This window comes from Lampetra planeri, chromosome 14 (genome assembly GCF_965212315.1).
Source record: "Lampetra planeri chromosome 14, kcLamPlan1.2.h2, whole genome shotgun sequence".
Classification (NCBI taxonomy): Eukaryota; Metazoa; Chordata; class Hyperoartia; order Petromyzontiformes; family Petromyzontidae; genus Lampetra; species Lampetra planeri.
The window spans coordinates 10212614-10240429 of NC_136120.1; the positions used below are offsets into that span (position 1 = coordinate 10212614).

General features: G+C 48.3%; 1 protein-coding gene across 1 annotated transcript; it reads left to right on the plus strand.

Moving 5' to 3' along the window:
- The first annotated feature begins 5657 nt into the window (after nucleotides 1-5657).
- On the plus strand, nucleotides 5658-27310 carry LOC144722361 (uncharacterized). Its single transcript, XM_078600558.1, has 12 exons — nucleotides 5658-5797; nucleotides 8926-9128; nucleotides 9641-9796; nucleotides 10437-10577; nucleotides 12562-13857; nucleotides 15122-16472; nucleotides 17244-17347; nucleotides 18821-21697; nucleotides 22060-22131; nucleotides 23803-23827; nucleotides 24362-24504; nucleotides 26366-27310. Exons 2-12 carry the CDS (start codon nucleotides 8957-8959, stop codon nucleotides 26413-26415), a joined length of 6387 nt encoding a protein of 2128 aa, XP_078456684.1. The 5' UTR covers nucleotides 5658-5797; nucleotides 8926-8956; the 3' UTR covers nucleotides 26416-27310.
- The last annotated feature ends 506 nt before the right edge of the window (nucleotides 27311-27816 follow it).

Consider the following 27816-nt stretch of genomic DNA (forward strand, 5'->3'; position numbering starts at 1 on the left):
TTCCGACTGCTTCGACATCACGAGGACTGATTTTGACGCACCACCCCACAAGATTTTCTGACCGGCGGTTGCGAATTACTGGAAAAGAAAAAATGATTGCGAAAAACATTTTTTTATACTGCGCCCCACCGGTGTACCGCCAATATGCTCATTTTATAAAAATGTCGATTTTTCCCACAATTATCCTGGCTTATGTATCCGTGACTCGTGTTACGGACAAAAGGTGGGGTGGGGCCCAGCTGGGTAGTGGGCAGGGCCAACATCGAGGAGAGGCCAATGGCTGAGTGGGCCAGCGGCTGAGTAGGTGTGGCTATGTACAAGTGGGCGGGGGCATGCTGCGGGCGGCCTGCCAGCTCAACACGTGGCCTGCTTTCCACAAACGACCCACGAACACCTCGCTGATCTCGTCAAGGAACATAAAACCACCACCGGGCAAACTCCGCTCATCCTCGCAGCTAGGCCTCGGCAAGGTAAGGTAATTGTACCCTTTTTACTGGGTGAAAGGGTAATGGTAAAGGTGTCGACATGCCAACGGGTAAGGGTAAAGGGGAGGGTAAAAGGTAGGCTCGTTTTTTACCTTTTACCTTACCTGCTAAAGGGTAAAAGGTAGGGTAGAGTGATTGTATTGTGGTAAGGTAAAAGGTAGGGTAAAGGTAGGCTCGTTGTTTTTACACTTTTACCTTACCTGCTAAAGGGTAAAAGGTAGGGTAGAGTGATTGTATTGTGGTAAGGTAAAGGTAGGCTCGTTGTTTTTAGACTTTTACCTTACCTTGCCAAGGCCTACTCGCAGCGGCGGATTTTGGCTGGCCATCGAACAAAGATGGTCACCGCATCGCGCGCTTTCGGATATGCTTCTGCGACCGTCTGGAACGCTCTTCCTTCCAATGTTAGAATGCCACTGGAGCCTTGCACTTTTAAATCTCAATTTAAAACTCATTTCTTTAAAACTGCGCTTTGTGTTTAGTTTGTTGTTCTTCCCCCGCACTTTTCCAATTAGCACGGTTGGCTGCGAAACAAGTTCAACATAAACACATTCTTGCGGAGGGAGCTGGTAGGAACGTTGGGTGGCCAGGGTCAACGGCGGCGTGGTGTATTCCGCAAATATGCCCGACTGTGAGGGCGGGCACAAGCCGGCGTGAGTAGGTTAAACGTTGAGTTTTATAAGGGCACCACGGGGTGACCAGCCCCTCCCCACCCAGCCCCACCCCTCCCACCCCCCACCCAGCCCCACCCTCCCCACTCAGCCCCTCCCCACCCAGCCCCACCCCCCACCCAGCCCCACCCTCCCCACCCAGCCCACCCAGCCCCTCCCCATCCAGCCCCTCCCCTCCCACCCCCCACCCAGCCCCACCCTCCCCACTCAGCCCCTCCCCACCCAGCCCCACCCCCCACCCAGCCCCACCCTCCCCACCCAGCTCCTCCCCACCCTCCCCTCTCCACCCAGCCCCACCCCTCCCATTTTTGGATGCACGACGGACACAATAATCCCCTGTGGGCTGGTGTAACCAGGAGGTTCCTACCATAAATACACACGATAGGGCCTCCCAGATGCACCACATCTTTAACCGTGGCGCTGCCTGTGCTCGAGATTGTGAAAGTGTGGCGAGATATGTTTCGTTATGGCTCTTGACAGTTCCCTACCAACATGTGTCATGCCGCCGCCACGAAGCCGTTCAGCAGGCGCCCCATCTCCGACCTCGCCACCACCAAGCGACGGAGCCGACCCCGCGTCCCCCTCACCTCACCTCACATGAACACACCCGCACGCATTTCCCCCCCCCCCCCATAGAGCTCCTAGGGGAGGTCACCTGGCCGACCGGTTTTTATCCGAGAAGCCCTTACCGGGATTAAACTTTCACGGTTTCCGGCGACCAGGGAATTGGACGACCTCCCCCGACGCTACCTTGCACCACGGCGCTGCGACCGGCCTTAAGATTGCAAGGTCGCAGCGATGGGCCACTCGGCCACCGCGGGTGAAACGCATCCCACACACCCCACACACGCAAGTATCGACGGGGCAGGCAGAGGGAATAAGCATTGTGATGGAGGAGCATTATTAGAAGACACGCAGCGCATCTGAATTGCATAATCAGGCACCCCCCGCACAGGGAGCGGAGGGACGGCATAATTACGCTCGGGCACGCAGGCACCATTGTTAGGGGAGTAAAAGGATAAGGCTGTTAGTATGAGTAATCGGGAGAGCGGGGTCACGCGGGGAGCCGTGCACAAATTCCCATGGCGCACCTTTGTGACGGACGCCGCCGCATAAACTGCGATAATGGGGGGGCCTGCGTGAGAAAGGGATTGATTGCAATTTGCGCCGCGCAGGTTGAGCATTAAGTAGCATATCACAGGCGCCCGGAACCGCGGTGCGCGTGCCAGAGGGGCGCGAGCCCATTGTTCAGAGCCACATCCCTTTGAGGTAGGGAGGATAAATAGTGGGCGCAAAGGGGAAATCGGGCTCTCTCTTGACTCCAGCACCAGGCGACACCACGAGTTCCAGCCCAGCGACCCGGACGTCCGTGAGACGCACCGAGGTACGCTGCGAGCAGGGGATCAACGGACCGCCGTGAGCACCTAACAGTGAGTAAGGAGGTGAATTATAATCATAGCAGATAAATAGAGAATAGATTCAGAGGTATCAGCGTAGGCCAGCCTCGTCGACTCACTGATTTAACATCTAGTTCCAGGTAGCGGATAATAAATCATTAATAGTTGATCGTGGCCTCGTGTGATCTCGTGTTATAAGTGCGAACGCGTGTGGTACTGTGTATGCGTAAGCTCGCGGCGTGCGTAATCGGCGTACCCCAGGTGCGCGATCCTAACGTGAGTGGTCAGTGTTGAGTGAGTGCCGCGCAGAGCTGTGTGTGGGTGTGCGCGTACGTAATTGACCATGCCTACTACGCGGACCCGCGGGGGAGGGGAATCCTCCAGAGACGGCTCCCACACCATGGGTGAGGAACTCAGCAGCGGTTCGCCTAGCAGCGGGGGGGCGAGTGACGATGTTAGCCCGGCCGTTGGCATTATCGAGGGAGGGATCTCGGGGGCGAGCGACCCTCACACATGTCTGTGAACTGGCAGTGCAAGGTTTTTATGTAAACATGCTACATCGGTCGTAGCCATCGATATCCTTGTTCTAATTCCGTGTGTAACAAACCAAAAAGAAGGCATATGACATGAAGTGCGAAAACAAAATGCCTTTTTTCCCAAGTTCTTCCATAAACTCACCGTGAATTATTGAGTAAGCATCTGTTGGTTGTCGGAATATTTATTCAAACGCAGTTGCCGATCAAAGGCACCAAATGACGAGCGGCTGGCAACAAACGTCCACCCTACACTTATTAAATCCTTTATATTAAGTTCACTTTCTTGTGCGCTTACGACCGTGCAAATCTTTCGGTCGTTTTTTAACCCACTTCCCGTGATCCAATCGAGCTGACATTTTGCACAGACTCGTTGTGCGTGACAATGAATGGTAGTGAAAAAAATTTTCCTAAATTTTACACTTTTTAGGACAAAAATATTATATTTAATTTCCAATTGCTTAATGGTGCCATGCAATCATCTGACCCATAGGTGGCAGCCATCTCAAGCCAGAGGACGAGAGGACTCTAGCCGCCACGCAAATAAAGGATTTATAGTGAAAAACTTTGTTTTTAGGGGTTATACTTGTTTTACTCGAAATAAATGGTGTGTGTGAGCCAAAAGCTCGGCTTCTTCTGTGCGAAGGCTTGCGGTAAGAGGCGACGATGATGGGAACGAATTTGCAAGTGGAGCAACGGCGTGAGAAGTGACAGCAGCAGCAGCAAGAGAAGTATTACTACGGTAACACATCAAATCAAAATTCGATTTAAAGCTTTCGTGACTGCAGGGATTCATCTTCTTGGTTCTTTGGGTAAAGTCACGTAGATGCTTGGTGGTGTTTCATTCAGACGCTATCTTTCCGACATACCTGTTCTTCACCTGAGGACGGCTGCTTGCGTTGTGGCCGAAACGTTGTGAGAATTGTATTTTATTATGTTTTATTTTTATTATTTTATTATTTCCCTTCTGCGTGACTTTACCGAAAGAACTAAGAAGACTTAAAATCAAGTTGGTTACTACGGTGTTGATTGAGCGGGTGAGGAGCAGAATGGACAAAGTGGATGCGTCTTCTTGGTTCTTTCGGTAAAGTCACGTAGAAGGAAAGTAATAAAATAATAAAAATAAAACATAATAATTATTTTATTTTATTACGTAGAAGGGAAGTAATAAAATAATAAAATTTTAACATAATAAAATAAAATAATTATTGTTTTCTTTTTATTATTTTATTACTTCCCTTCTACGTAATAAAATAAAATAATTGTTATGTTTTAGTTTCATTATTTTATTACTTCCCTTCTACGTGACTTTACCGAAATAACCAAATAAAGAACTTGAACTTGACCTCCAGCTACGACCCCGCTTACGTCACGGGGTCCCCCCCCTTTATACTCGAGCAGCTGTGTCGTCATGTGACCCCACGTCCCGTGACGCCATCGCACCGGACCGCGCACATTACGTCACTACCCTCTTCTCTTAATCTACAAATGCAGATAATCGATTGCCGCTTTGTGCGCCCTGAGGCTATTTGTGTGGCTTAGCTGTCTTCCTCCTCGCCGTGTCTGGCGTGTGGTGGTGAATGGCTGCGCGCTGCTGCTGTTGTCTCTCCGTGCCTCCGAATCCATTCCCGTGTCTCTCTGGCCCTGTCCCTGTCTGTACTGTTCAGTGTACACTGCGCTCTCCTTGAGCTGGATGAGGAGGGGGGAGGGAAACGTCGGGGATTTGGGGTCACCTGCCCGTCAGTCCGCTCGGAAGGGGGTGAAATCCGTGTCGGTTTTAGGAAATCCGATCCGGGATTTGGAGCTGTTGGCAGGACGCTCCGGAGTACGAGGGAGGGACTCCGCTCTGGAGTTTGGAGCTGGAGGAGGTAATCCTCTCCGGGATTTGTGGTTGGTCGCTTTGAGGGAGAACGCTCCGGGATTTGGAGCCGGAGGAGGGAATCCTCTCCGGGATTTGGGGCTTTTGGCCGCTTTGAGGGAGAACGCTCCGGAGTTTGAGGGAGTGCAATCCTCTCCGGAGTTTGGAGCTGGAGGAGGTAATCCTCTCCGGGATTTGTGGTTGGTCGCTTTGAGGGAGAACGCTCCGGGATTTGGAGCCGGAGGAGGGAATCCTCTCCGGGATTTGGGGCTTTTGGCCGCTTTGAGGGAGAACGCTCCGGAGTTTGAGGGAGTGCAATCCTCTCCGGAGTTTGGAGCTGGAGGAGGTAATCCTCTCCGGGATTTGTGGTTGGTCGCTTTGAGGGAGAACGCTCCGGGATTTGGAGCCGGAGGAGGGAATCCTCTCCGGGATTTGGGGCTTTTGGCCGCTTTGAGGGAGAACGCTCCGGAGTTTGAGGGAGTGCAATCCTCTCCGGAGTTTGGAGCTGGAGGAGGTAATCCTCTCCGGGATTTGTGGTTGGTCGCTTTGAGGGAGAACGCTCCGGGATTTGGAGCCGGAGGAGGGAATCCTCTCCGGGATTTGGGGCTTTTGGCCGCTTTGAGGGAGAACGCTCCGGAGTTTGAGGGAGTGCAATCCTCTCCGGAGTTTGGAGCTGGAGGTGGTAATCCTTTCCGGGATTTGAGAGATTCCGCTCCGGATCTCAGCTCCGGGTTTCGCGCCGCCCCAGGCCTAGGCCCTTTTGCTGCTGCTGCTGTCGCCGCCGCCGCTCGGAGACGGCGACGCGGAGAACATCGCGACGATCGAGGCCCCGACCCTCGGGCAGGACCGCGCCAAGGTAACCCGCGGGAGTTGAGGCGCGAGGGCGCGAGGGCGCCAGAGGGCGAGGGGGCGCGAGGCACCGCGAGGGGCGGAGCGATCGGCGCGGCCTGCAAGGCGCCGCCTCGCCTGGCTCGGGAGGGGGCCTGCAGCGAGGGGGTCGCGGTCTGGGGGGGGTGAGGGGGTGGCGGTGAGGGGGGTGAGGGGTGAGGGGGTGACGATCTGGGGGGGGGGGCGAGGGGTGAGGGGGTGGCGGTGAGGGGGGTGAGGGGTGAGGGGGTGACGATCTGGGGGGGGGGGGCGAGGGGTGAGGGGGGTGGCGGTGAGGGGGGTGAGGGGTAAGGGGGTGGCGGTCTGGGGGGGGGGGGGTGGCGGTGAGGGGGGTGAGGGGTGAGGGGGGTGACGGTCTGGGGGGGGGGGCGAGGGGTGAGGGGGTGGCGGTGAGGGGTGAGGGGGGTGACGGTCTGGGGGGGGGGCGAGGGGTGAGGGGGGTGGCGGTGAGGGGTGAGGGGGTGACGGTCTGGGGGGGGGGCGAGGGGTGAGGGGGGTGGCGGTGAGGGGTGAGGGGTAAGGGGGTGGCGGTCTGGGGGGGGGGGTGGCGGTGAGGGGGGTGAGGGGTGAGGGGGGTGACGGTCTGGGGGGGGGCGAGGGGTGAGGGGGTGGCGGTGAGGGGTGAGGGGGTGACGGTCTGGGGGGGGGGCGAGGGGTGAGGGGGTGGCGGTGAGGGGGGTGAGGGGTAAGGGGGTGGCGGTCTGGGGGGGGGGGTGGCGGTGAGGGGGGTGAGGGGTGAGGGGGGTGACGGTCTGGGGGGGGGCGAGGGGTGAGGGGGTGGCGGTGAGGGGGGGGGGTGAGGGGGTGACGGTCTGGGGGGGTGAGCTGGGTGAGGGGGTCTGGGGGGGGGCACAAAGTTGGGGATCCTCTTTCTGCAGGGGAGGGCCTCTGATGTTTCGCGGCCCGTGGCTTGGGACACTGAAGAAATGATCAGTGGTGGTGATGATCTAATGTGGTCACGATGTCCAGTGGCAATGTCAGTAGATCTCGGTGATAACCAGTGATCATCATTTGTGATTAACGGTGGTCGTGATCATGATCATCATTCGTAAATATTAGTTATGATAACCATAATGATGATCCGTCATGGTGGTGATGGAAGATTAACGCTAAACAGTGAACATGAATTGGTTTCCAATATAATTATGATTTACAGCATCGAAATGCATCTGCATGTAAGGAGACAGGTGCATGTCTCGTGTTTTTTTTTTTTACAATTTTCCAAGTGTCTTAAGAATGATGTAACGTTTTAAAGCCAGGCGTGAGCTCTCTTCAGAATCAGAACGGGTTTTATTCGCCATGAAAGTTCGCACAGATAAGGCATTTACTTTGGCAGGAAGGTGCTTACATTCAACATATAGGAATCTTATATCAGTTACAATGCCTTGTGGTAAAACAACTTTCACCACAGCCAAACGTGTTGCTCTTTCGCTATTCCATTCATCTCTTGCTCATACATTTTAGTTATCTGATCAGCTTAGCTCGGCAGTGATGTCAGTACTTGCACATGCCTTTTCATAGCATCGCGAAAGCCAGGCATATTTGTAAAGTATTTGATATGAATTTGTCACTCTTCATGTTTTGTTTTCTTTCTAGAATCTGGTTGAGTAGAAAAAATGAATCCTTTATATGCGTGGCGGCTAGAGTCCTCTCGTCCTCTGGCTTGAAATGGCTGCCACCTATGGGTCAGATGATTGTCTGCCAGCATTAAGCAATTGGAAATTACATATTTAAAAAAATTTCCCTAAACAGTGTAAAATTTTGGAAAAAAATTTTCACGAAAATTAATTGTCACGCACAACGAGTCTGTGTGGAAAATGTCAGCTCGATTGGATCACGGGAAGTGGGTTAAAAAACGACCGAAAGATTTGCACGGTCGTAAGCAAGCAAGCAAGCACGCAAGCGAACTTAATATAAAGGATTTAAAAATAGATATTTTCTACAACAGCCTGCCGTGCATCTGTAATGCTGCAGTTTCATTTCCCCTTTTTGCATTTAAGAATGGAGACATCATTCGACGATTTCGGTGTTCTGTGTAAACGGTGGACAGGTCTGCTAAAAAAAAATTCAACAGCTGAGCCCGCTGCTGTCATTGTTTGCAGTGAAACCATCTGCTCCAGGAACTTTCCCATTGTCATTCTGTCAGAGGTCATTTACGTTTTCCAAGAGTGATGTCACGACTGCTTTTTTTCCTCCGCTTAGAATTACTCCACGAGTTTTATGATTGTCTTGATCCAGGAGTCGTGGCCGAACCGTGTTAAGGCGCTCTTCCACCTCCAACCCAGCTTATATATAAGCTCCTAGCTTGGTAGTGTATCATTCTTCACCTGAAGACGGCTGCTTGCGTTGTAGCCGAAACGTCGTGAGAAATATTTTATTATGTTTTATTTTTATTATTTTATTACTTCCCTTCTACGTGACTTTACCGAAAGAACCAAGAAGACATTTGCAACTTGTTTAGCTGTCGTCATGCTCCCATTACTTGTTGCATAGCTGTCAACCCACATGGTGTACCCGTATTCTTGTACAGGAAAATAGAGTTTTCAGGTACATACGGCATACAGCCGTTTCGATACGGGCACATTTTTAAAAATATTTGTTTGTGTTTATCCCTTGTGATGGGAATTTGTCGGGTGAATGTTGAGATTTATAACGGCATGAGGTTACCAATAAGGTCTGAATTGGTCTGTAATATGGTAGGCACTGATAAGGGGTTGACAGGTATTTTGTTCTGTAATTGTGTTCCTCGCGGTGTTACTGGTGGTACGTGTCTTTAAATACATCCCAGGAAGGTACCGTCACCTCATGATGTAGGTATCCTGAAGGGGCTCCACCCTCTTTGGATACCTGTCATGTGTTTACGTCATCTAACTTAACTTATCATCAGGGATCTGTTAATAATATGTGAAGACGTGCAGATTCCTTGATGTGAGATAGAAAACATTTACAGAGGGTGACAATAAGATGAATTTCACTGTAAAAGTATAACGTTTTTTCTATGTTAAAGCCATTTTTATTCAAGACATTTTCATTATGTTGAACCATCGATAGCATGAATTGCTCACAATGCGGCGTTTGTGTAATGTTATTTTGCAGATTCTCTCTTGTCGTGTGACTGGATGAAGAGATGGAAAAGACCAGCAGTACGAGCTGCTACCTTGGAGAGGGCGTTTGTCGCGAGTGGCACCTGAACGCACACTCCGCCGTGGTCCTGACATGTGAAGGAAGTATTGGAGAAAAGGGTTTCCGGAAGAAGCTGGAAGGGATGGTGTCTGCAATGTGTCGCATGCTGAAAATAGGTACATGTTCTGAAGCTTGTTGAAAACAACGCATGCCTGAAAGGGATGTAAATATCAATTTATAAACATGCCTTGAGATTAATCTTCTTGGTTTTTCGGTAAAGTCACGTAGAAGGGAAATAATAAAATAATAAAAATTCAACATAAAATAATAATAATAATAATACTTCCCTTCTACGTGACTTTACCGAAAGAACCAAGAAGATGAATCCCTGCAGCCACGAAAGCTTTAAATCGAAATTTATGCCTTGAGATTATTCGGCTGCTATAAATTGTCCACATGATAAGCCACTTCTTTGAGCTATCATTTATAGCCAGGTCACTTGTGAAAAAGAGCTATATAGCTCAGTAGGTCTTACCTGGTGAAATAAAATCTATTTTAGTTTAATTTGCGACATTTTGTCTCGTATAACCCAATGTGATTTTTTACATACACATTCTGTGCTGTTCAATTGCTCAATGGGTTTGAAATATTTTTCGTGACAAGTGCGACCGTGTGCGCGCTTGTGTAGGTGGCGATGATGTGTCGTTGAAGATGGTTGAGCCGTGGAACAGCGTGCGGGTGACCTTCACCATTCCGCGGGACGCCGCTCAGCGTCTGCGGCAGCTGGCGCAGGGAAATCCTCAACAGCTCCGCGAGCTGGGCATTCTCTCGGTGCAGATAGAAGGTGAGGAATCTGCCTTCCTGAGTTTAACATGTAGCAGGCTGTCGCGACCAAAATCCATTAAAAAAAAATGTTTTTTGGGTTAGATCGTGTAAATATAAATGTCTCGTTAAAGCCGCTACCACCCGACACGGCCGATTAGTAAGGTTTGTCACGTAAACGAAACATGGCAACTAGTTACTAGTTCAGCACATTTACAATTCGATTACAACCGGCGAAACATCACGGTACTCTAATGGTAAATGTGGATTATACTCTCCAACACACAAGCGGTGCGCTGAAGCAGTAACTGATTGGCACGTCTTGTTTATGTGACAAACCTCACTCACTGGCTGTGTCGGGTGGCATTGAGAGGCCTTCATCTGGCAGTGGATTGACAAGTCACGTAGATTGAAAAATAATAAAAAATCACGACGTTTCTATCGCAACACAAGCAATCGACTTTACCGGAAGACCCAAAGAGAATGAATCCCTGCACTCACGAAAGCTTTAAGTTCTATATTACTGTTTGCAATCAAGAAGTATGCAAACAAATGCTGTAGAAGGAATAAAACATGTTAGAATTGTGTGTATAACATGAGTGTATATCACGAGCATTGTGTCGACTTGTGCACACGACTGATGGGGCGTCTCGTTTACTCAGGAGAGGGAGTCGTTCGTCTCGCGCCAGTGCAGACGCAGCACTTGGACAACAGAAGCAGTGCAGCCGCGGCCTCTGCAGCTACCGCCTCGTCTCTGCCGAACCCCGCGGCCCCCGCAGGGCGCGGCATGCAGAGTGTGCCAGGTAACCAGCGACCGGCACCATCCATCCTGCACCGCCGGTGCTCTCCCCAGCTCGAGGGCGGTGCTCGAGACGCACGCTCACGGAGGCCACTTTTACTCCTGCACTCTCGGCCAAAAAGCTGGCCCAAGTCTGACCAACGTGTTACTGTGTTGCAAAACGAAGTCGTTTCAGAAATTCTAGATTTTGAAGTTTTCGTGACTGCAAGGATCCATACTCTGTGGTTCTTTCGGTAAAGTCACGTAGGTGAAAATAAGAATAAGATAAAAGAGTGAAAACAACTCAATTAAATCACGACGTTTCGGGCACAACACAAGCGTCCTTCATCAGGTGGGGACCACCACAGCGAAAACAGTTGCTGAGGTTTAATTTAGTTTTCGCTTTTTTATTTTATTTTATTATTATTTTCACCTACGTGACTTTCCCCGAAAGAACTAAAGAGTTTGTTTCAGAAACTTCTACTTTTTAAAATCCTTTATATTAAGTTCACTTGCTTGCTTGCGCGCTTATGACCGTGCAAATCTTTCGGTCGTTTTTTAACCCACTTCCCGTGATCCAATCGAGCTGACATTTTGCACACAGACTCGTTGTGCGTGACAATTTATTTTCGTGAAAATTTTTTCCCAAACTTTTACACTTTTTAGGAAAAAATAAATTATATTTAATTACAAATTGCTTAATGGTGGCAGGCAATCATCTGACCCATAGGTGGCAGCCATCTCAAGCCAGAGGAGGAGAGGACTCTAGCCGCCACGCATATAAAGGATTTATAGTGAAAAACTTTGTTTTTACGGGTTAATTTTTTGTGTGTTTCAAGGATAAGTGACTGGGTTTGGGAGTGCCGTGTCAGCGGTGGTTGAGTCTCGTGTTGCCAACTACGAAATATCGATCAATGATAGTGAATAATTAACGATAGATTAACGATCATGATTAGTTACTGATAGCTTAAGTTCTCACTTCCTTTCGCAGAAATGTAATCGGTGCAGTTGCACGTGAAAATTAATTGAGAGTTATTTTTAGATGAATTTGTTTGGTCTGAAGTCACCTTTGGATAACTTCACATTTTGTGAGAAATTTGTGGGTGATGGAGTTTTGAAGCCACTCCGGTGCTTGATTCACCGAGCATCACGGTACATTGTGAATGTCGCTAACAGAGCAAAAACGTTCATTTTTGGATATGCAGGACACGAGGCACGTTTGGTTCCTGCTAAATACCGGCTGTTTTTTTCACCAACTTAGCTCTAAGCACATGAATTGCAATCAATTGGAAATGAATATGACCACGCTTCAGCTTCAGTATAGTTTACAGAACCCTCATTGAATTGTTATGTTCATGTTGATATACAATTTCTACACTATGGGAACCTCATTTGCCAGTAAAAATATGATAATTGTTTTTTTACCCTTCTATCTGGCAACAAAACTGACACCTTTTTACAAGGAGGCATGTTTGCACAGACCGCAATACCTGCAGTCATAATGCAAACAAAAAACATAACTCTGATAATGTGCACTGTCCTGGCAAATGAGGTTCCCATAGTGTAGATGCTTGCCCCGAGCTCTCATACTCTGATGGTGCATTGTCTTTGAGTTGTGTGCCTTTTGGCGTCATCTGGTCCAACCCATGTGAGACTAGGCTCTAAGGAAAGCTGTCTCGGGTGTGGACCAATCAACTTCAAGGACAGTGCACATTATCAGAGTTATGTTTTTTGTTTGTATTATGACTGCAGGTATTGCGGTCTGTGCAAACATGACTCCTTGTAAAAAGGTGTCAGTTTTGTTGCCAGATAGAAGGGTAAAAAACCAATTATCATACAATTTCTACTTCAGTGATTTAACCATAAAAAATTTTAAGTGTTTGGCAATGTTACCTATTAATTTTATTTCTTAATTTTGTTCCCAGCTGCACCGGACCCGAGTAGAGCTCGAATGCTTGGGATCATTAATCAGTCGGAGACATCACAGAGTGTGAATTTGTCATCAACAGGATCCCGTCCACCAGGGCATCAACCTGCTCCTGTGATGTGGAGCCGAATGCCGGGACAATCATACAGTCACATGCAGCAGGGCAGCATGCAGCAGGGCAGCATGCAGCAGGGCAGCATGCAGCAGGGCAGCATGCAGCAGGGCAGCATGCAGCAGGGCAGCATGCAGCAAGGAAGCATGCAGCAAGGAAGCATGCAGCAGAGCAGCATGCAACAAGGAAGCATGCAGCAGAGCAGCATGCAACAAGGAAGCATGCAGCAGGGCAGCATGCAACAGAGCAGCATGCAACAAGGAAGCATGCAGCAAGGAAGCATGCAACAGGGCAGCATGCAACAAGGGAGCATGCAACAGGGCAACATGCAACAGAGCAGCATGCAGCAGGGCAGCATGCAGCAAGGAAGCATGCAGCAGGGCAGCATGCAGCAGGGCAGCATGCAACAGAGCAGCATGCAGCAGGGCAGCATGCAACAGGGCAGCATGCAACAGAGCAGCATGCAGCAGGGAAGCATGCAGCAGGGCAGCATGCAACAGAGCAGCATGCAGCAAGGAAGCATGCAACAGGGCAGCATGCAGCAGGGAAGCATGCAGCAGGGCAGCATGCAACAGGGCAGCATGCAGCAGGGCAGCATGCAGCAGGGCAGCATGCAGCAAGGGAGCATGGGAATGTCCATGCAAACGTTTCAAAACAATGCACAGGTGCCAAGCCAATTTCACAGACCCATGATGACCCCTAGCACAGCCCCTCCTCATCCGCCCCCACCCTATCCTTTTGGCAGTCAGCAGGTTTCAGCCGGAGTACAGTCACATTTTATGATGGCTCATTCATCTTCTGCTCCTAAGATGTCTCCTATGCTTCAAAATAAACCCAGCGGTAATGCATTGCCTCCTACTTCCCAAGCATCTCTGCAGCAAGGACCGCCCCCAGGTCACATGACGCATTACCCGCCAGTCATGTCATCTCCCATACAGCCACAGCGTCGCCTTGAGCAACCCGGGGTGAGGAATCGATTGCCCTTCGGGATGTCTGCGGTCCAGTCCAATCCGGGAGGGCCCGCTCCAAATCATGAGATCATGGCCCCTGTACCGACAACCAGTCAAATGGAAAACCGTGGTCACATGCAGAGCACCCACTACCACATGGCACAAAACGCCGTAAAGTTTGAGGCGCATCACGCGGCTCAAGGAGCGATGCAGGCAAGCGGCGGGGAGGCGGCCGGTGCGGCTCCTGCCGCCCTCGGCCATGCACAGCAGGAGAGTCAAGCTGCTTCCCGCGGGAACAAGCCCGTGCCATTCCATGGTAAGGAAACTACGTAGCGGCTTACGAGGGGTGATTTCCAGTTGTGTCATCGGCATTTTTCGTCCCTAAAATATATATATTTTTTTAAACACGCTTTAATTAAATGTACCGTACTCGTAATGGCATACCTATACCAAGTTTGCAGTCGATACGACATTGGGAAGTGGGTTAAATTTGAGTTACAAGATTTTTTAAAAATACAAGACGGAGTGAGTTAAATAAAAGCATGTAAAAAGGAAAATATAATACAGTATTAATACTTTTGAGTTAGACGGTGCTCTTGGCTTCATCATTGGTTTAGTTCGGAATCGGTACGCACAGGATATTTACCATAAGTGGATCGACGCGTCAAAACAGTTTCCGGTTATCGTTGACCAACCCTAGTTTTGCATAATTCAATAATTGTTTGCATTATTTGTGGAGAATATAAATAAAGTAGATCAGCAACACCTTCAAATGCAGAATTCATGAATACAGAAACTTTGTTCCAATGGGAAAAATTGGGTTACGTTCCTGGTACGAGTGAACATAGGGGGGAAATGGTAAACGTTTAATAACAATGATTACAATAAATAATACAGAACAATGTCTTTTTATTTTTTTAACTATCTTTGATGATTTGACGACGGAGGTGATGATGAGGAATTCAGGAGGATGACTGCTTGGGAAATGCAGGTGTTTGAGAACAATGCCGCACAGTGGTTATCATTTTAGCACTGGGGGTAGCGCTGGCAGCAACACTTTCCCCGATTGTATTTGCGTTCTTTTTAATGGACCTCGGTCGCCTCGTTTATGCCAAAATGTATAAACGAGTCAACTGTAAGTACGTATGAAGTAAAAATACACAACCGCGAGTTCAGAGCGGGATTACTGCGAGAATGAGGACTGTGCGTGCAGCCAAGAGGGTGTGCCAAATCTTCACAGCAGACACTTTAAAATGTAAACACATTCTGCGCACACCTCCCCGGTGTCAGTCTGGTGCTACGTACACTCGCGAACACGGTAGTACGGCGAGTCGCAAATAGGGAATTGCTATACATTTAGTAACTCGCGAATATGTGAAACTCGCGAATGGCGAGGGTTTACCGCGTGTATTGCCACGTAAAAAAAGAAAGTGAAAATATATGTATTTTTAAAATATATTTTTACGATGAATCTATTCACGTTTGCGTACTAAAATGCCCAGAGCGTGAGCCCCGGTGCTTGTGAGTCTGTCGAGGCGGTGTTGTTCAGCAGCGGTCGGTGTGCACTCGTGTTTCTGCAGGGTCTCCCGCCGTTTCTACTATAAAGGATCAGAGATCAATGAATGCAGCTGAAATGAGGGAAGCGGCTAAAGAGTCGATGAAGCAGAATGCGGCAATGCCCAGAGTTGCCCACGTGGTGCCCACAAAGCCCGAAGGCGAAGGCAGAGGCCCAACGGGCAGTCAGCAGGCGCTGGGCAACGTGGGTAACGCTCCCCGGGGAGCGATGGGAGCCCAGCAGGACAAGGGCCCCCCCACTCCTCGAGTGCAGGCCAAGGCTGCGGTGACCCAGCTGGAGATGGGTAGCTTCCAGCCGGGTCAGGTGGCGTCTGCCGGGAGTCAGCGCGAGGTGGGAACCTACGTTCGGAGAGCAGCTGCATCTGGTGGGGGGCAGCAGGACGGACGAAACGCATCTTGGGGACCTTTAGGAAACCAGTCGTCGTCGGAGATGAACGCTGCTGGATCCGGCCAAGTTGTTGCGTCGGGAAACCAGCAGGACGCGGGCAACGCTCTTCACAGACAGAGCGACGCGCAGTTCGATGGCGCGAGTCAAAGCCAGGTGGCCGTGTCTTGTAATCCGGTCGGTGCGCAGCGAGAAGAACACCCTCCTAACACGATGGCGAAAACCGAAGTGCAGTTGGTAACAACGACAAAGAGTCAAATGGTTGCGTTGCAAAATCAGGTGCCCGGTGCACAAGGACAAGTGATGAATGTTACTTCCCATATAAGAGCCGTGACGAGCGCTTCTGAAAGTGTGCCCGAGCCGTCGGCAGACACGGTGGAGAAGTCGTCTACCACGGGCCACGGCAACGTGCGCAAGTCGCCTTGCGCCGCCCTAACGCAGCAACTGATTACGGGCGTCGGCCACGGAAACCAAACCGCGGAATTTCAGGGCAGGGGCCAAGGAGCGTCGGCCGGATCCGCGTCGGAACAGGCCGAGGGCCAGGAGCAGGGCGGCCGCGGTCCCAGAGTCCGTAGCGCCGGGACGCCGGGGAGTGACGCCTGCCCTCCTGGCGCTCCGTTGGAGCCGGCCCTCGTCGGTGAGCGCGCGTCGCCCACGTCCGGCGGCGTGGTTGTCGGCAGGTTTCCGACCCCCGCTCTACCCTACGGTTTCTCGGCGGGCGCCATGAACCCCACGTCGGCGGCGGCGGCGGCAGCCGCGGCGGCCACGCGGGCGCAGGCGGCGGCGTCGCTCGCGAACAAGGACGTCACCCTGACGAGCCCACTGCTCGTCAATCTGCTCCAGAGCGACATCACCTCGTCGCAGTTTGCGCACGGGAACAAGCAAGGGGCCAACGGAGCAAACCGGAAGAAACCAGTGAGGAATCAAAAGAAGAAAAACCCTCCTGGTCGCCAGGACAAAGTACAGTCCAGGTGAGTGGTGATGATCATTTTAATGAAACTAAGAGTTGCTGAATGGTCAGAGTGAGTTCTTGTTGCTCAAATGAGTGTTAAGATGGTGCTTATCTCCTGTTTATTGCCCGGAGTCAGACGTGGAAATTCCACGTTCCAATGATGGAAGTCGAGTGGACAACCATCGTTGACTTCCCCACCAAAGTGGTCAATATTTTATCCACCCCAAAGGGGATAATGGGCTGAGTCGACCTCCAACCAAGATTTGAACTCGTAATCTTATAACTGAGAGCCACTCGTTCTGCCACTGAGCCACCTGGCAGGATTTACATGCATCGTCTCTTATGTTCGGTTGAAGAGTTTCATGACACGAAGTATTACAGATTTTTATATTTAAAATTGCCTCATTAAAAAAATGGCCTTCCCATTGTTGAACTTGAAGGACATGTGTCAACATATAAACGATTACACTTCTGTAGCACATACGAGGGATAAATACAGCAAATGTTTACCTCCTATCCTGCTATGAAAATGATTCCTTGAATAAAAGATCCCCGCATCGTAAAGAGTTGAAGATTGCACATTGCAAGCAAATCACTTCTCTTGACTCTGTAATGAAAAAGCGAAAACCACTGGTCACAAGGAAATTGCGCTGTCCTATTTCCCCATGTTGATTGTAGCACGAATGCTCAAGAAGCAACAGCGCATCGGCCTGGTAGCCGTGTCGCTCGCTCCGCGATCTTCCGCAAGTCGAATGTTCACTGCGACGATCTCTCTCCCTTGTCCCTGCAGCTCCGATGGGGACGCTTTGCACGACGTGCAGCTGCAAGAAAAAACGAAAGTGGAGCCCAGCGAGGAGCATGAGAACGCAACTCAGCATGGCGTGAGCATGCAAGGTAAGTCCTCTTCAATTTCAGCCTGATGATGAGGGCCTTATGGCAGAGGTCGCAAACGGGTTTTGATTCCTTACCCGTACCCGGCCGCACCAGGGTCGCAAACGGGTACCCGTACCTGGCCGTACCCGTACCCTACCCGTACCCGGTCGGGTACGGGTAGGGTACGGGTATCGGGTACCTGATTGCGACCTCTGGGATGAAGCCATGTTGCAGGCGCGGGTGGGTTGATTCTAGGAACTTGAATTGTGAGAAGAGACAAGACGTTGGGAAATGAGTGACAAACAGTTACTCACCAGTGACTCACGGTCTACCCATACCCGGCCGCACCAGGGTCGCAAACGGGTACCCGTACCCGGCCGGGTACGGGTAGCCGGGTATCGGGTAGGGTACGGGTATCGGGTACCCGGTTGTGACCTTTGCCTTATGGTCTGTAGCAAACGCTAAAGCCCATAGCTTTATGGGGGGAGCCACCCTAGGAACTAATGCGTTATTGTGGCTTCACATTTTTGGTTAATTAGTCCAGTGTTTGACAATGTTTACCAGATCTTGACTTAAAGCTTTCGTGACTGCAGGAATTCATCTTCTTTGGGTCTTTCGGTAAAGTCACGTAGATAGGTTCAAAGAAAATAACAAAAAAACTACGACGTTTCGATGGCAACACAAACGTTCCCTCTTCCGCTTGTGTTGCGATCGAAACGGGAGGGAGCTGGGAGATGAGATGATGATGCACGGAGAGAACGCCGATTGCGGGGTGATTTGAAATCGCAAGCGCAAAACTTCATACCCACGCGGTGAGCAAATTGGCACGCCGAAGGAAAACCGTCGATACATAAATACCGCAGATGCGGAAAAACGCGGTTGGTGAGGGATTGCTGCCCATCTCAAAAAGTCGAGTCGTTGGAGAGACCTTGCTCGTGGTGTCAGTGCGTCTGATGTTGGCTGCTATTGCATAGCAAACGAGTCTGCAGTCGGATTTATAAACAACAACGAGAAGGCACTCGGTGAGAGTGTGGCAGCAAGTGCACCGGTGATCGCCAAAGTGGCATCACCATCACACCTTCATCATCACACCTTCACCTCCATCACACCTTCACCATCACACCTTCACCATCACACCTTCACCATCATCACACCTCCATCATCATCATCACACTCTCATCATCACACCTGCATCATTATCCAAGGTAAATAAAACTGCCACATTTACAGTATAGATGTTTTATTTATTTATTCGTGTAATCTATTTGCTTTATTATACAACGTAATTAAATAGATGGATGTTATGTGTACCGTACACAATGTTACGAAACATTTTCACGATCTTCTGAATATTAAGACAGATTTTCGCAAACCTATACATTTAAAAATTAAGTCATTGATGGTATAAACTCAATACATTTATGGTATCAATGAGAGTGCGGATACATTGTTTTGCTGATACAATGGCACGATTTTGTCTGTTGTAATTTCCAGGAGCCAGCAGTAAGATGAACGAGCAGCATCAGTCGGATGTCCAGACATCGTTTCAGTTGAACGTGCAGCGGGACGTTGCCGACCCAACACGGGAAGTCTCAGAAATGACGGAGCATCATTTGCCACAGAAGCAGAATGTGTTCGACAGCTATGACCCCAGCAGCGCCACACTAGAGTTGGCTACGTCTGGCCCTCCTGCTACATCGGGACATGACCTACAGCCACTGAAGCCTCAAGTTGCACCAACTATATTGAACTCTGTGGAAATCCCACGGTCCCTTCCACTTTATGGACCATCCGCTGTGTACCCTGCCGGGCAAAATGCACCGATTGGACCAAATAATGCAGCCGTTTGTGAAAAGGGGCCTCAGCCTTTGGGTGCCGATGTTGCCGGCTCTAGCAGTTTCTCTCAAGAAAAATCTGAAACGATTATGCCTTCCATCAAGGAGGAAAGTTGTGCGATGGTAGAAAATAAACCGAATAATCACTTTGGTCGAGACGATCACTCCAAAGCGAGACACCTTCAGACATCCCCGACTGCTTGCGCTGGTTCTGCAGCTTCACCCTTTTCCCAGGGGCAGTCTCTGCCAGCGGCAAATATCAAATTTGGTGGAAGTACCAGAGATTTGTCTCAACTGGCATCACCTGGTCAGATCGGGCAGCAGGGGAACACATCTGTTCAAATTTTACACGGAGGAACTCGAATCGCGTTTTCTTCTAACACCGTGCCTTCCCAAACACCAGTGTCTGGCTCTCAGCACCAAGCACTCAGTGCACCATTAGGTACTCTGCAAACGTCCGTCTCTCGGCCCAAGACTCCAAACCGCGCGAGCCCTCGCCCTTATAACGCAATACCGCCGTCTTTCTGCCCACCCAGCACAGAGCCATCTGAGATCAGTCTCTCTCCAGAAAGACTTAATGCATCGATAGCCGGCCTCTTTCCACCACAAATTAACGTCCCGTTGCCACCCAAACAACCCTGTCTCAACGCACGGACTTTGGAGCAGCAAGGGCTTAATCCCACGACACTGAAAGCCATAGGGCAGGTTCCCGGCAACCAGTCTGCATTTCCGCAGATGCCGGGAGGCGTGAGCGTCAAGTCGGAGGAGCCCTACCAAGAGAGGCAGACCAGTATCGGCGTCAAACGCAGCAGCCCGAGTTCAAGGAAGGGTACGCAGTGCACCGTTAAGAAAAGCATCCCCAGTCCGAATAGAAAACTGAGTGTGACGGGTACGCGGAGAGCAGGAGACAGTCCTGGAGCACAGATCAATAAACACTCCCTGCAGCATAGCATCCTGACAAGTGCACCCGACAAAAACGCCTCTTTCATGAATGAGCCACTGGTTAGAAATATCTATTTGCCGACATTGCCCAACTTCAAGTCCAGCGCCCCAGCTGCTGAGCCGTCCGTGACCGAAGTAACACCAGCGAGCATTCCACCAATGGCACAAATGAAGAGCCCTTCATCTCTCCTGCAGCCGGGTGTTGGAGAAAATATCCTTAAACACAATCTGTCGTACGCTCCCTTGCCCTTCACTGCTAGCACGGCACCTTCCCCGTCGCTGTCCAGTGAATTGGAGAATCCCGCTGTTGCTTCTGCACACAAGCCGCCTCTGTGGCCAACAACGCCTTCTAATTACGAAGAGTGCTTTGCTGGGAATACGGCGCAGCCGGCGATGGGTTTTGGTACACTCGAGTCTAAGAGTGTCGACTCTGCAGTGCCCGATGACAAAAACACAACCGTAATTCTTCCTGTTTCCGGCAATGCGTCGCTTCAAATACACACTAAAAGCCCCGAAAGAAACAACGGAAATGGGGATGCTCTGCAGCTGTTGAACAGTGAGGCAACTAATAAACACGATGCCAAGATTTCATTGCGAGAAGCAAATGAACCGATCGCAACGACCTTAATGGTGAACCCAACAGAGAGATCAGAGGAGCAGAGTTTCTCCGCACCAGCTGATGGCGGTGCCGTGGATACCCACGCAAAGCCTCTCCACGTGATTCCACCAGAGAAGCGTGGTGCCGCAGATACGTCATCGGTGAAAAATGACAGTGGTTTGTCTTCACCTCCAAGCTGTGCACAAGATCAGATGGTCTCTGAGAAGGTGGACAATGTTGACATTGTATGTAGCAGTGATACTACCAACCCCGTAAGTAGTGAACCTCCAACAAGCAAATCGAGTTCTATTCCCGTAATTGAACCATCTAACGCCGGCGAAAGAGAAAACGAATTGAACTCGACGAATGTGAAAGAAGCTGTTGTCCATTCTGCGGTTTCTAAAACCGAGCAGCCGGAGCAGAGTACTGCTCCCCAAGATGTCGCCGTCAAACATGAGTCTGATTCGAATATAACATCGTGTGACATCACATCCTCGATTTCATCAGAGTCTGCTAAATCAAGCGCGCCTGTAGAGTCGCCTGCAGCTAAATCGTCTATGGACGTGTCGCCAGAAAGGAAAAGCGCAGAATTACCGGAACCTGATGATAAATCTTACTTGGAATCCCAGTCATGCCATACGTCGGCAAATGACCAACAAGCTACTTCTGACGCTTCTAAAGTCGCAAGTTCTTCAGTTGTCTCAGAATGTAGCTCTTCTGCTGAGTCTGCAATCGGCTCTGGAATCATTCATGATGCTGGTGCTGTTCCCTGTTGTAAAAAGTCACACCATGCCAAAACGCCATTTGAAAGTGGAGTTGGAGAGCAGTTGGAGTCGAGTGAGAAGGATGAGCCGAGTGCCATTGCTCCCGCTGAGAGCCAGGCTCAACTCGTAGGGCCAACGGACAACACACCGGTGTCGACTGATGCGGTGACACTTGAAGATCATTCTTCAACTTCTACATCAGATGACGCTGCTACACAAAGCCAATCCACAGGTAGGGTAAATGCAGTTAATTCAAGATTTGAAGCTTTCGTGACTGCAAGGATTCATATTCTTAGGTTTTTTAGGTAAAGTCACGTAGGTTGTGACGGTCCCACCTGATGACGGAGACTTGTGTTGCCTCCGAAACGTCGTGATTTTTATTTTATTTTAATTAATTTTAATGTTTTACCTACGTGACTTTACCGAAAAAACCTAAGAATATGAATAGGGTAAATGCACTTTGCCGTGGCGTAATTTGTTATCCTTGCATACTTGTTTATCAAGATAACTTATATGTTTACAGTATCGTTGTTCAAGAGATAATTACGCGGGGATGCATTTTAAGCTGCTTATTCATTATTTTTCCCAAAACAGATGTGGGGAGCAGTTCCATTCAAGAGGCAGCAGCTGGAGAGAGTGCAGTCGACACGGCGGGTGACAAGGGCGGTACGTCTGCCTTGCTCGGCCTCCTCCACGTTGTGATTTGCATTGTGCAGTGCAACTCCGTTCGTTTGCGCCAATGGCGGAGCTATAATCTACGAGGATCCATACATTTTTGTCCATCTAGATTAAGCGTAGATAATGTCGGAAATGTTATTGTTGCCCGTGCTTAGCTAGAGAAGCCTCGCACTGTGTCAAGACTCTCTTTAGCAGGGTCCTTCTGAGTCTTCCATTGCTGTGTGATTTCCAATACAGATGTTTGCAGGCAACTTTTAAAAAATATGGCAAATTTGGACCACGACGCCAGCACACGGTGGCCTACGCTTGTTCAGACGACATCACGCGATCTCTAAATGTCCACCGTGAAAGCGAATTGTGCGTCGTGGTGTTTGGTCAATACACGCGCACCGCAGCCTTAACCTGCAGGCCCAATGAAAGAAATAAATTTCAGTAAAAGCCCCAGCTAGTCGGATTTCACACTGAGTCCAGACTATGTCGGCTAATACAAAAAAAACATCTAAAATGCAAATGCAGTGAAACAAAAATGGTACACCTATAATAATTTACATATAGTTTGACACGTGGTAGACTTTCGCGACCAATTGTGTCCATGGTAAAGGCATTTTGGCTTAGATCGTGTAAATATAAATTTGTCGTTAAACCCACCACCGCCAAACAGTCGATTAGTAAAGGTTTGTCACGTACTCATTGTTTTTTTCGATAAAGTCACGTAGGTAAAAAATTTAAATAAATAAACTCACGACGTTTCGGGCGCAACACTTGTGTCCTTCTTCAGGTGGGGACAACTTGGCGAAAGCACAACCGCTTAAGTGTGTCACACTCAAGCGGTTGTGCTTTAATTTATTTTAATTTATTTACCTACGTGACTTTACCGAAAAAACGAAAGAGTGAATCCTTGCAGTCACGAAAACTTCAAATCAAGAATTAGTTTGTCACATAAACAAAACATGCCAATTAGTTACTATTTGGATTTAAAGCTTTCGTGACTGCAGGGATTCATATTCTTGGTTCTTTCGGTAAAGTCACGTAGAAGGGAAATAATAAAAATAATATAAATATAAAACAATAAAAAAACGTGAGAATTTTGATTGTTTCATATTTATATTTTTATTATTTCCCTTCTACGTGACTTTACCGAAAGAACCAAGAATAATTAGTGACTACTTCAGCACACCGATGTGTTGGAGAGTTGGAGGATTTGCCAATTGGCTGTCGGGTGGTGGCGGGTTTAACAACACATTTACGCGATCTAACCCAATAAACCTTTCTTATACATCTACATAGATACTTGATTTATGCTATGTAATATATAATGCATATAAAAATGCACTACAACATGTGACAGGATGTACAATGTGAAAAATATATGCCATAGTCAAAGCATATTAAATTTACTTGTGACACATTCATGGTGAGGGGGAGGGGTAGTGGGGGATGGTTGGGAGGGGTTATTGGGGAAAAAGCAAATTATATTATTGGATTGATAAAAATAAATTCCATTCTGTCGTGTAATTGTAGTGTAGTTCAAGCTCGCTGTGTGTGGAGGCATGTTATTGGTACAATATCCAGTGCATTGGCCCAGTTTTTGTCTTATATGCAGTGTGTTATGTTAGGTTGTTGGATAACCATTTTTAATGCATTTTTTTTCTCCTTTAGGTGCACCTATGGAGAGTGAATTAAGGTAATGCGACCTTTTATCATTTGATGAATTAATTTGATTAAATGCTAGATCTTTGATGTAAACTTAACGTGAATTGCACTCCAAACTCAAGTCTCCCAGGGCTCGTATTCAAATGACGTCTATATATATATGCCTGCTATCCCCATGACGTGTGAATATGTATGCCTGCTATTCCGCATGTATGCATGATATTTTCCACCATGTAGATGTTGCCACTGTTTTTGCGCAGCATCTTTAGGTGAGCTTGCACGTGGCTATTTTTGACAATTCGTGTCTTAGTTTGGCTTTATCTCACTCCGAGGGTACAGGCACTTGCATGCAAGCCAGGAGTAGATGTGCACTCGGGGTAGCAGTCTGCCGAGGGCAGGGACGACGGTTCACAGCTTCCAAGCAGTTCCTTTCACCCCCGTGTTCTTTTCAGTTGCTGAGAAAGCAGAGTGGGAAATCAAATACGCACCCGTGAATGCAAATTATCTGACGAGCCATTGCAGACGTTCGCTTTGCATATGCACGCGCGTTTTCTCCTGCTCTTAGTGCGAAAACTACTGTGGAGGTGGATAAAACGTCGAGGAATAAACAGAAGGAAAAAGATTCGGAAGACCCCGGAGTGCAGCAGGAGATGGACGTCTTGCAACGAAAGAGATCAACGCGATCCGCGTCGTACTGCGTAGCGAGAGGTGCGGATGTTAACATCGGCACAAGGCGTCATGCTGTCCCCATCGCGCAATGATAACCTCCCTCCTTGAAGCCAAATTATAATTGAAAAAAGCCACCAACACTACGCCCTTTGCGGTTTAACACATCGGAGGCTTTTGTGACCGATATTATCGATAACAGATTTTTTGGGTTAAATCGCGTAATTATGAATGCGTCGTTAAACCCGCCGCCACCACTCGACCACAGCCAAATGGTAAGGTTTGTCACGTAAACAGAACGTGCTAATTCGTTACTAGTTCAACACACCGGTGTGTTGCAGAGGTAAACCCACAACATTTATATTCCGAGTACCGTGACGTTTCGCCGGTAACAATTGCTTCAGCGTGAGCGTTAAACATCCCTTGACATTTCTAAAGCGTAGGCCCATCGTGTGCTGTCGTTTAAATTTCGGTTCAAATTTGAAAAATGTGAAAAATTTCCCGTAAATTACACCGTATGGGATTATACATAACAATCAATGTTCCCCACTATGAAAAAGTTTGGCAGGACCCTTTCGATAGCTGTGAGACTCGGTGGGATTTTTCCTGGGTAAACAACCATCATACAAATATAACTTTTAAAAAAATTACCGGGGTAAAGCACCCAGTTTCTCTCCCTCACTGTACCTGATAAAGTTCATGGTAAAGCAGTCCCGTTAATGGATGATCCAGAAAGCGCTTAATCAATCCGATCACTCGCTTATTTACCGGCAGTCTGTTTCCTCCTTATCACTTTTCATATCGCTGCGACAGTGCTTACCGTTCCTGTGAATGACTCGTTGATTCCTCCACTCATATTGAGGACTTGGTCTACCAGACAGGCAGTTTTGTCTCATCCTCACTTCAACCGTCACACTCCAGGTCATAATAATAGACATACACACCCCAACCAACCCAACTCGCTCACCTACTCAATCACTAACCTTGCTCAATTCAACGAATTGATTCACTCTCATCGATTGCACTTTTTAAGAGTGCTGATTTTGCTAAATGTATAGAGAACTTTTTTCGCACCATACGTAGCCAACCGTGCTCTGCCCTCGACATTATTGATTTATAAAAGGTGCACGATAATAATATATACAGACATATTCGTAGGTTTTTTCGGTAAAGCCCCGCCCCCCTCCCCCTCCCGATGCGTTGTACGTTGGCACTCCGTGCCGTTTTTGAGCCCCGCCCCCCTCCCGATACGTTCCATTCATTGGCTACCACATTCTGATGAGCTCCCCCCCCCCTCTCCTCCCCCCCTCAACTTGCTTTTAAGGGATTACATCTTGAATCATTGCCTCACTTGATGCAGCTAATCCGGCTGTGACGGTCCCACCTGATGACGGAGACTTGTGTTGCCTCCGAAACGTCGTGATTTTTTTTTTATTAATTTTGATGTTTTACCTACGTGACTTTACCGAAAAAACCTAAGAATATGAATCCTTGCAGTCACGAAAGCTTCAAATCTAGAATATATACAGACAGTAAAGATTAATCCAGGTGTGTTTCCCGTGTCCTGTTGCAGCGTGTAGACCTGTGTGCTTGTAGTGGCGATTAAGCCTCTAGGAGTCTTCTATTCTAGATTAGAAGTTTTCGTGACTGCAAGGGTCCATACTCTTTGGTTTTTTCGGTAAAGTCACGTAGGTAAAAAAAATAAATTAAACATAAATAAAATCACGACGTTTCGGAGGCAACACAAGCTTCCGTCTTCAGGTGGCACCGTCACAGCAAAATTACTGTATCAGTCTGTTACACCGTTTTTACATCACGTTTTAGTGGTGATGTTGATGGTCGTGTGAGAAGCCTTACATGTGGCTGAGCTGTAACAAATGCTTGTTTTTCTCCCTTTTTTCAGATGTAACTGCGACTGGAAGTCACGCACCGTCAAAAAGGAAAAAGAAATGATTTTTTGTTGAAGGAAGGCGTTAGTATTGAGTCGTCGTGTAACTAGTATATTTTAGTTACATTTTTATGTGAGCATTAAATGTCCGTTTTGTACAAAATCTCACCTCACGTTAGCATTTTAGGTATTTTCAACGCTTTTGTACTTAGCAATCATTTTACGTGGTGATACACAAAATTACACTCTTTTTGCACTACCATCTGGAGAAATCTTATCTAGGAGATGAAGTGATGCGTTATGGCCTGAGGGCAACACACACGGGTGTGTGGATTCACCGCTCTTGAGGATCACTCTTTCACATTGTGCTGATGATGCCACTGCCGACTGAAATGATCCTGGAAACACACAGATATATTCATGCACCATTCTCACTAACTTTGCTCTTGGTACAACAATATTTATTGCTAACGTTCAGGATTGATTACTGAAGTGTTTTTTTTTTAAGAATCGTGTAATGATTTCTCCAGGTCAACAAGTTCCAGATAGTGCCCTTAATTCAGATGTAGTCAACCACTGGAAACAGGGTCAAGTGATGAAATATTTAATAAATAAAAATAGGGAACTAAGGCTATAATAAAAAAATTATCGTGCCGTTTTAATGTTTTTTGCTTGTTAAAGTTTTTGACTACGCAGCGTGCATTTCACAGATGACGTGAATTTGTAATGAGAGATGCATGCGTATATACAGTCGTGCGTTACCTGTGTTTGCAAGGCTTTTAAGACGTAAACATATTTCACTCGTTGTGAGCTACAATGCTGGCATTCTGTGACGAACTCCTTATGTAAACACGTGGGGGGGAGCTTACACGCGCTTCGTGTGTTGGGTGTCAGGGTCTTCATGGCTCGGCAGGTCTTTATGCAAAAACAACTGGAAATAAAGGAACATTCCTTGAGAGATTTAACTGGTCAATGGTCCACCCACCTCCAATTCAGTGGGTTTTTTTTTACAGCCTTTTGAGCATTGCAGATATACCAATCGCTGAATTAACACGTGTGCATGATATGGATTGGTCACACTGCGTCATACATGACAGTATTTGGTCACACTGCGTTGGCAGTGGTGCAGAATTACATCACGTTCATGAAAGACACTGGCCTTCAAATAAAAATATATAGCTTAGATTTATCGGCCAGTCGCCCTTGATGCAACAGTTATGTTTGGCCTCAGCCAAAAAACCAAAGGGCCATTGATGGATACGTCCATTATCTTTCCCAATTATGGCTGTGGAGATAAGAAGGGTATAACTTGTTAAATGCAGAGATAATATCCACATTAAGCTTCTAAACTAAATTTTTTATTTTACCAGGTCAGGCCCACTGAGCTGTACGGCATAGCTCTTCAGAAGCGAAGTGGGTTATTTGTAAAAAAAAATGACAGCAGCAGCCAAATACTGTAAACGCGT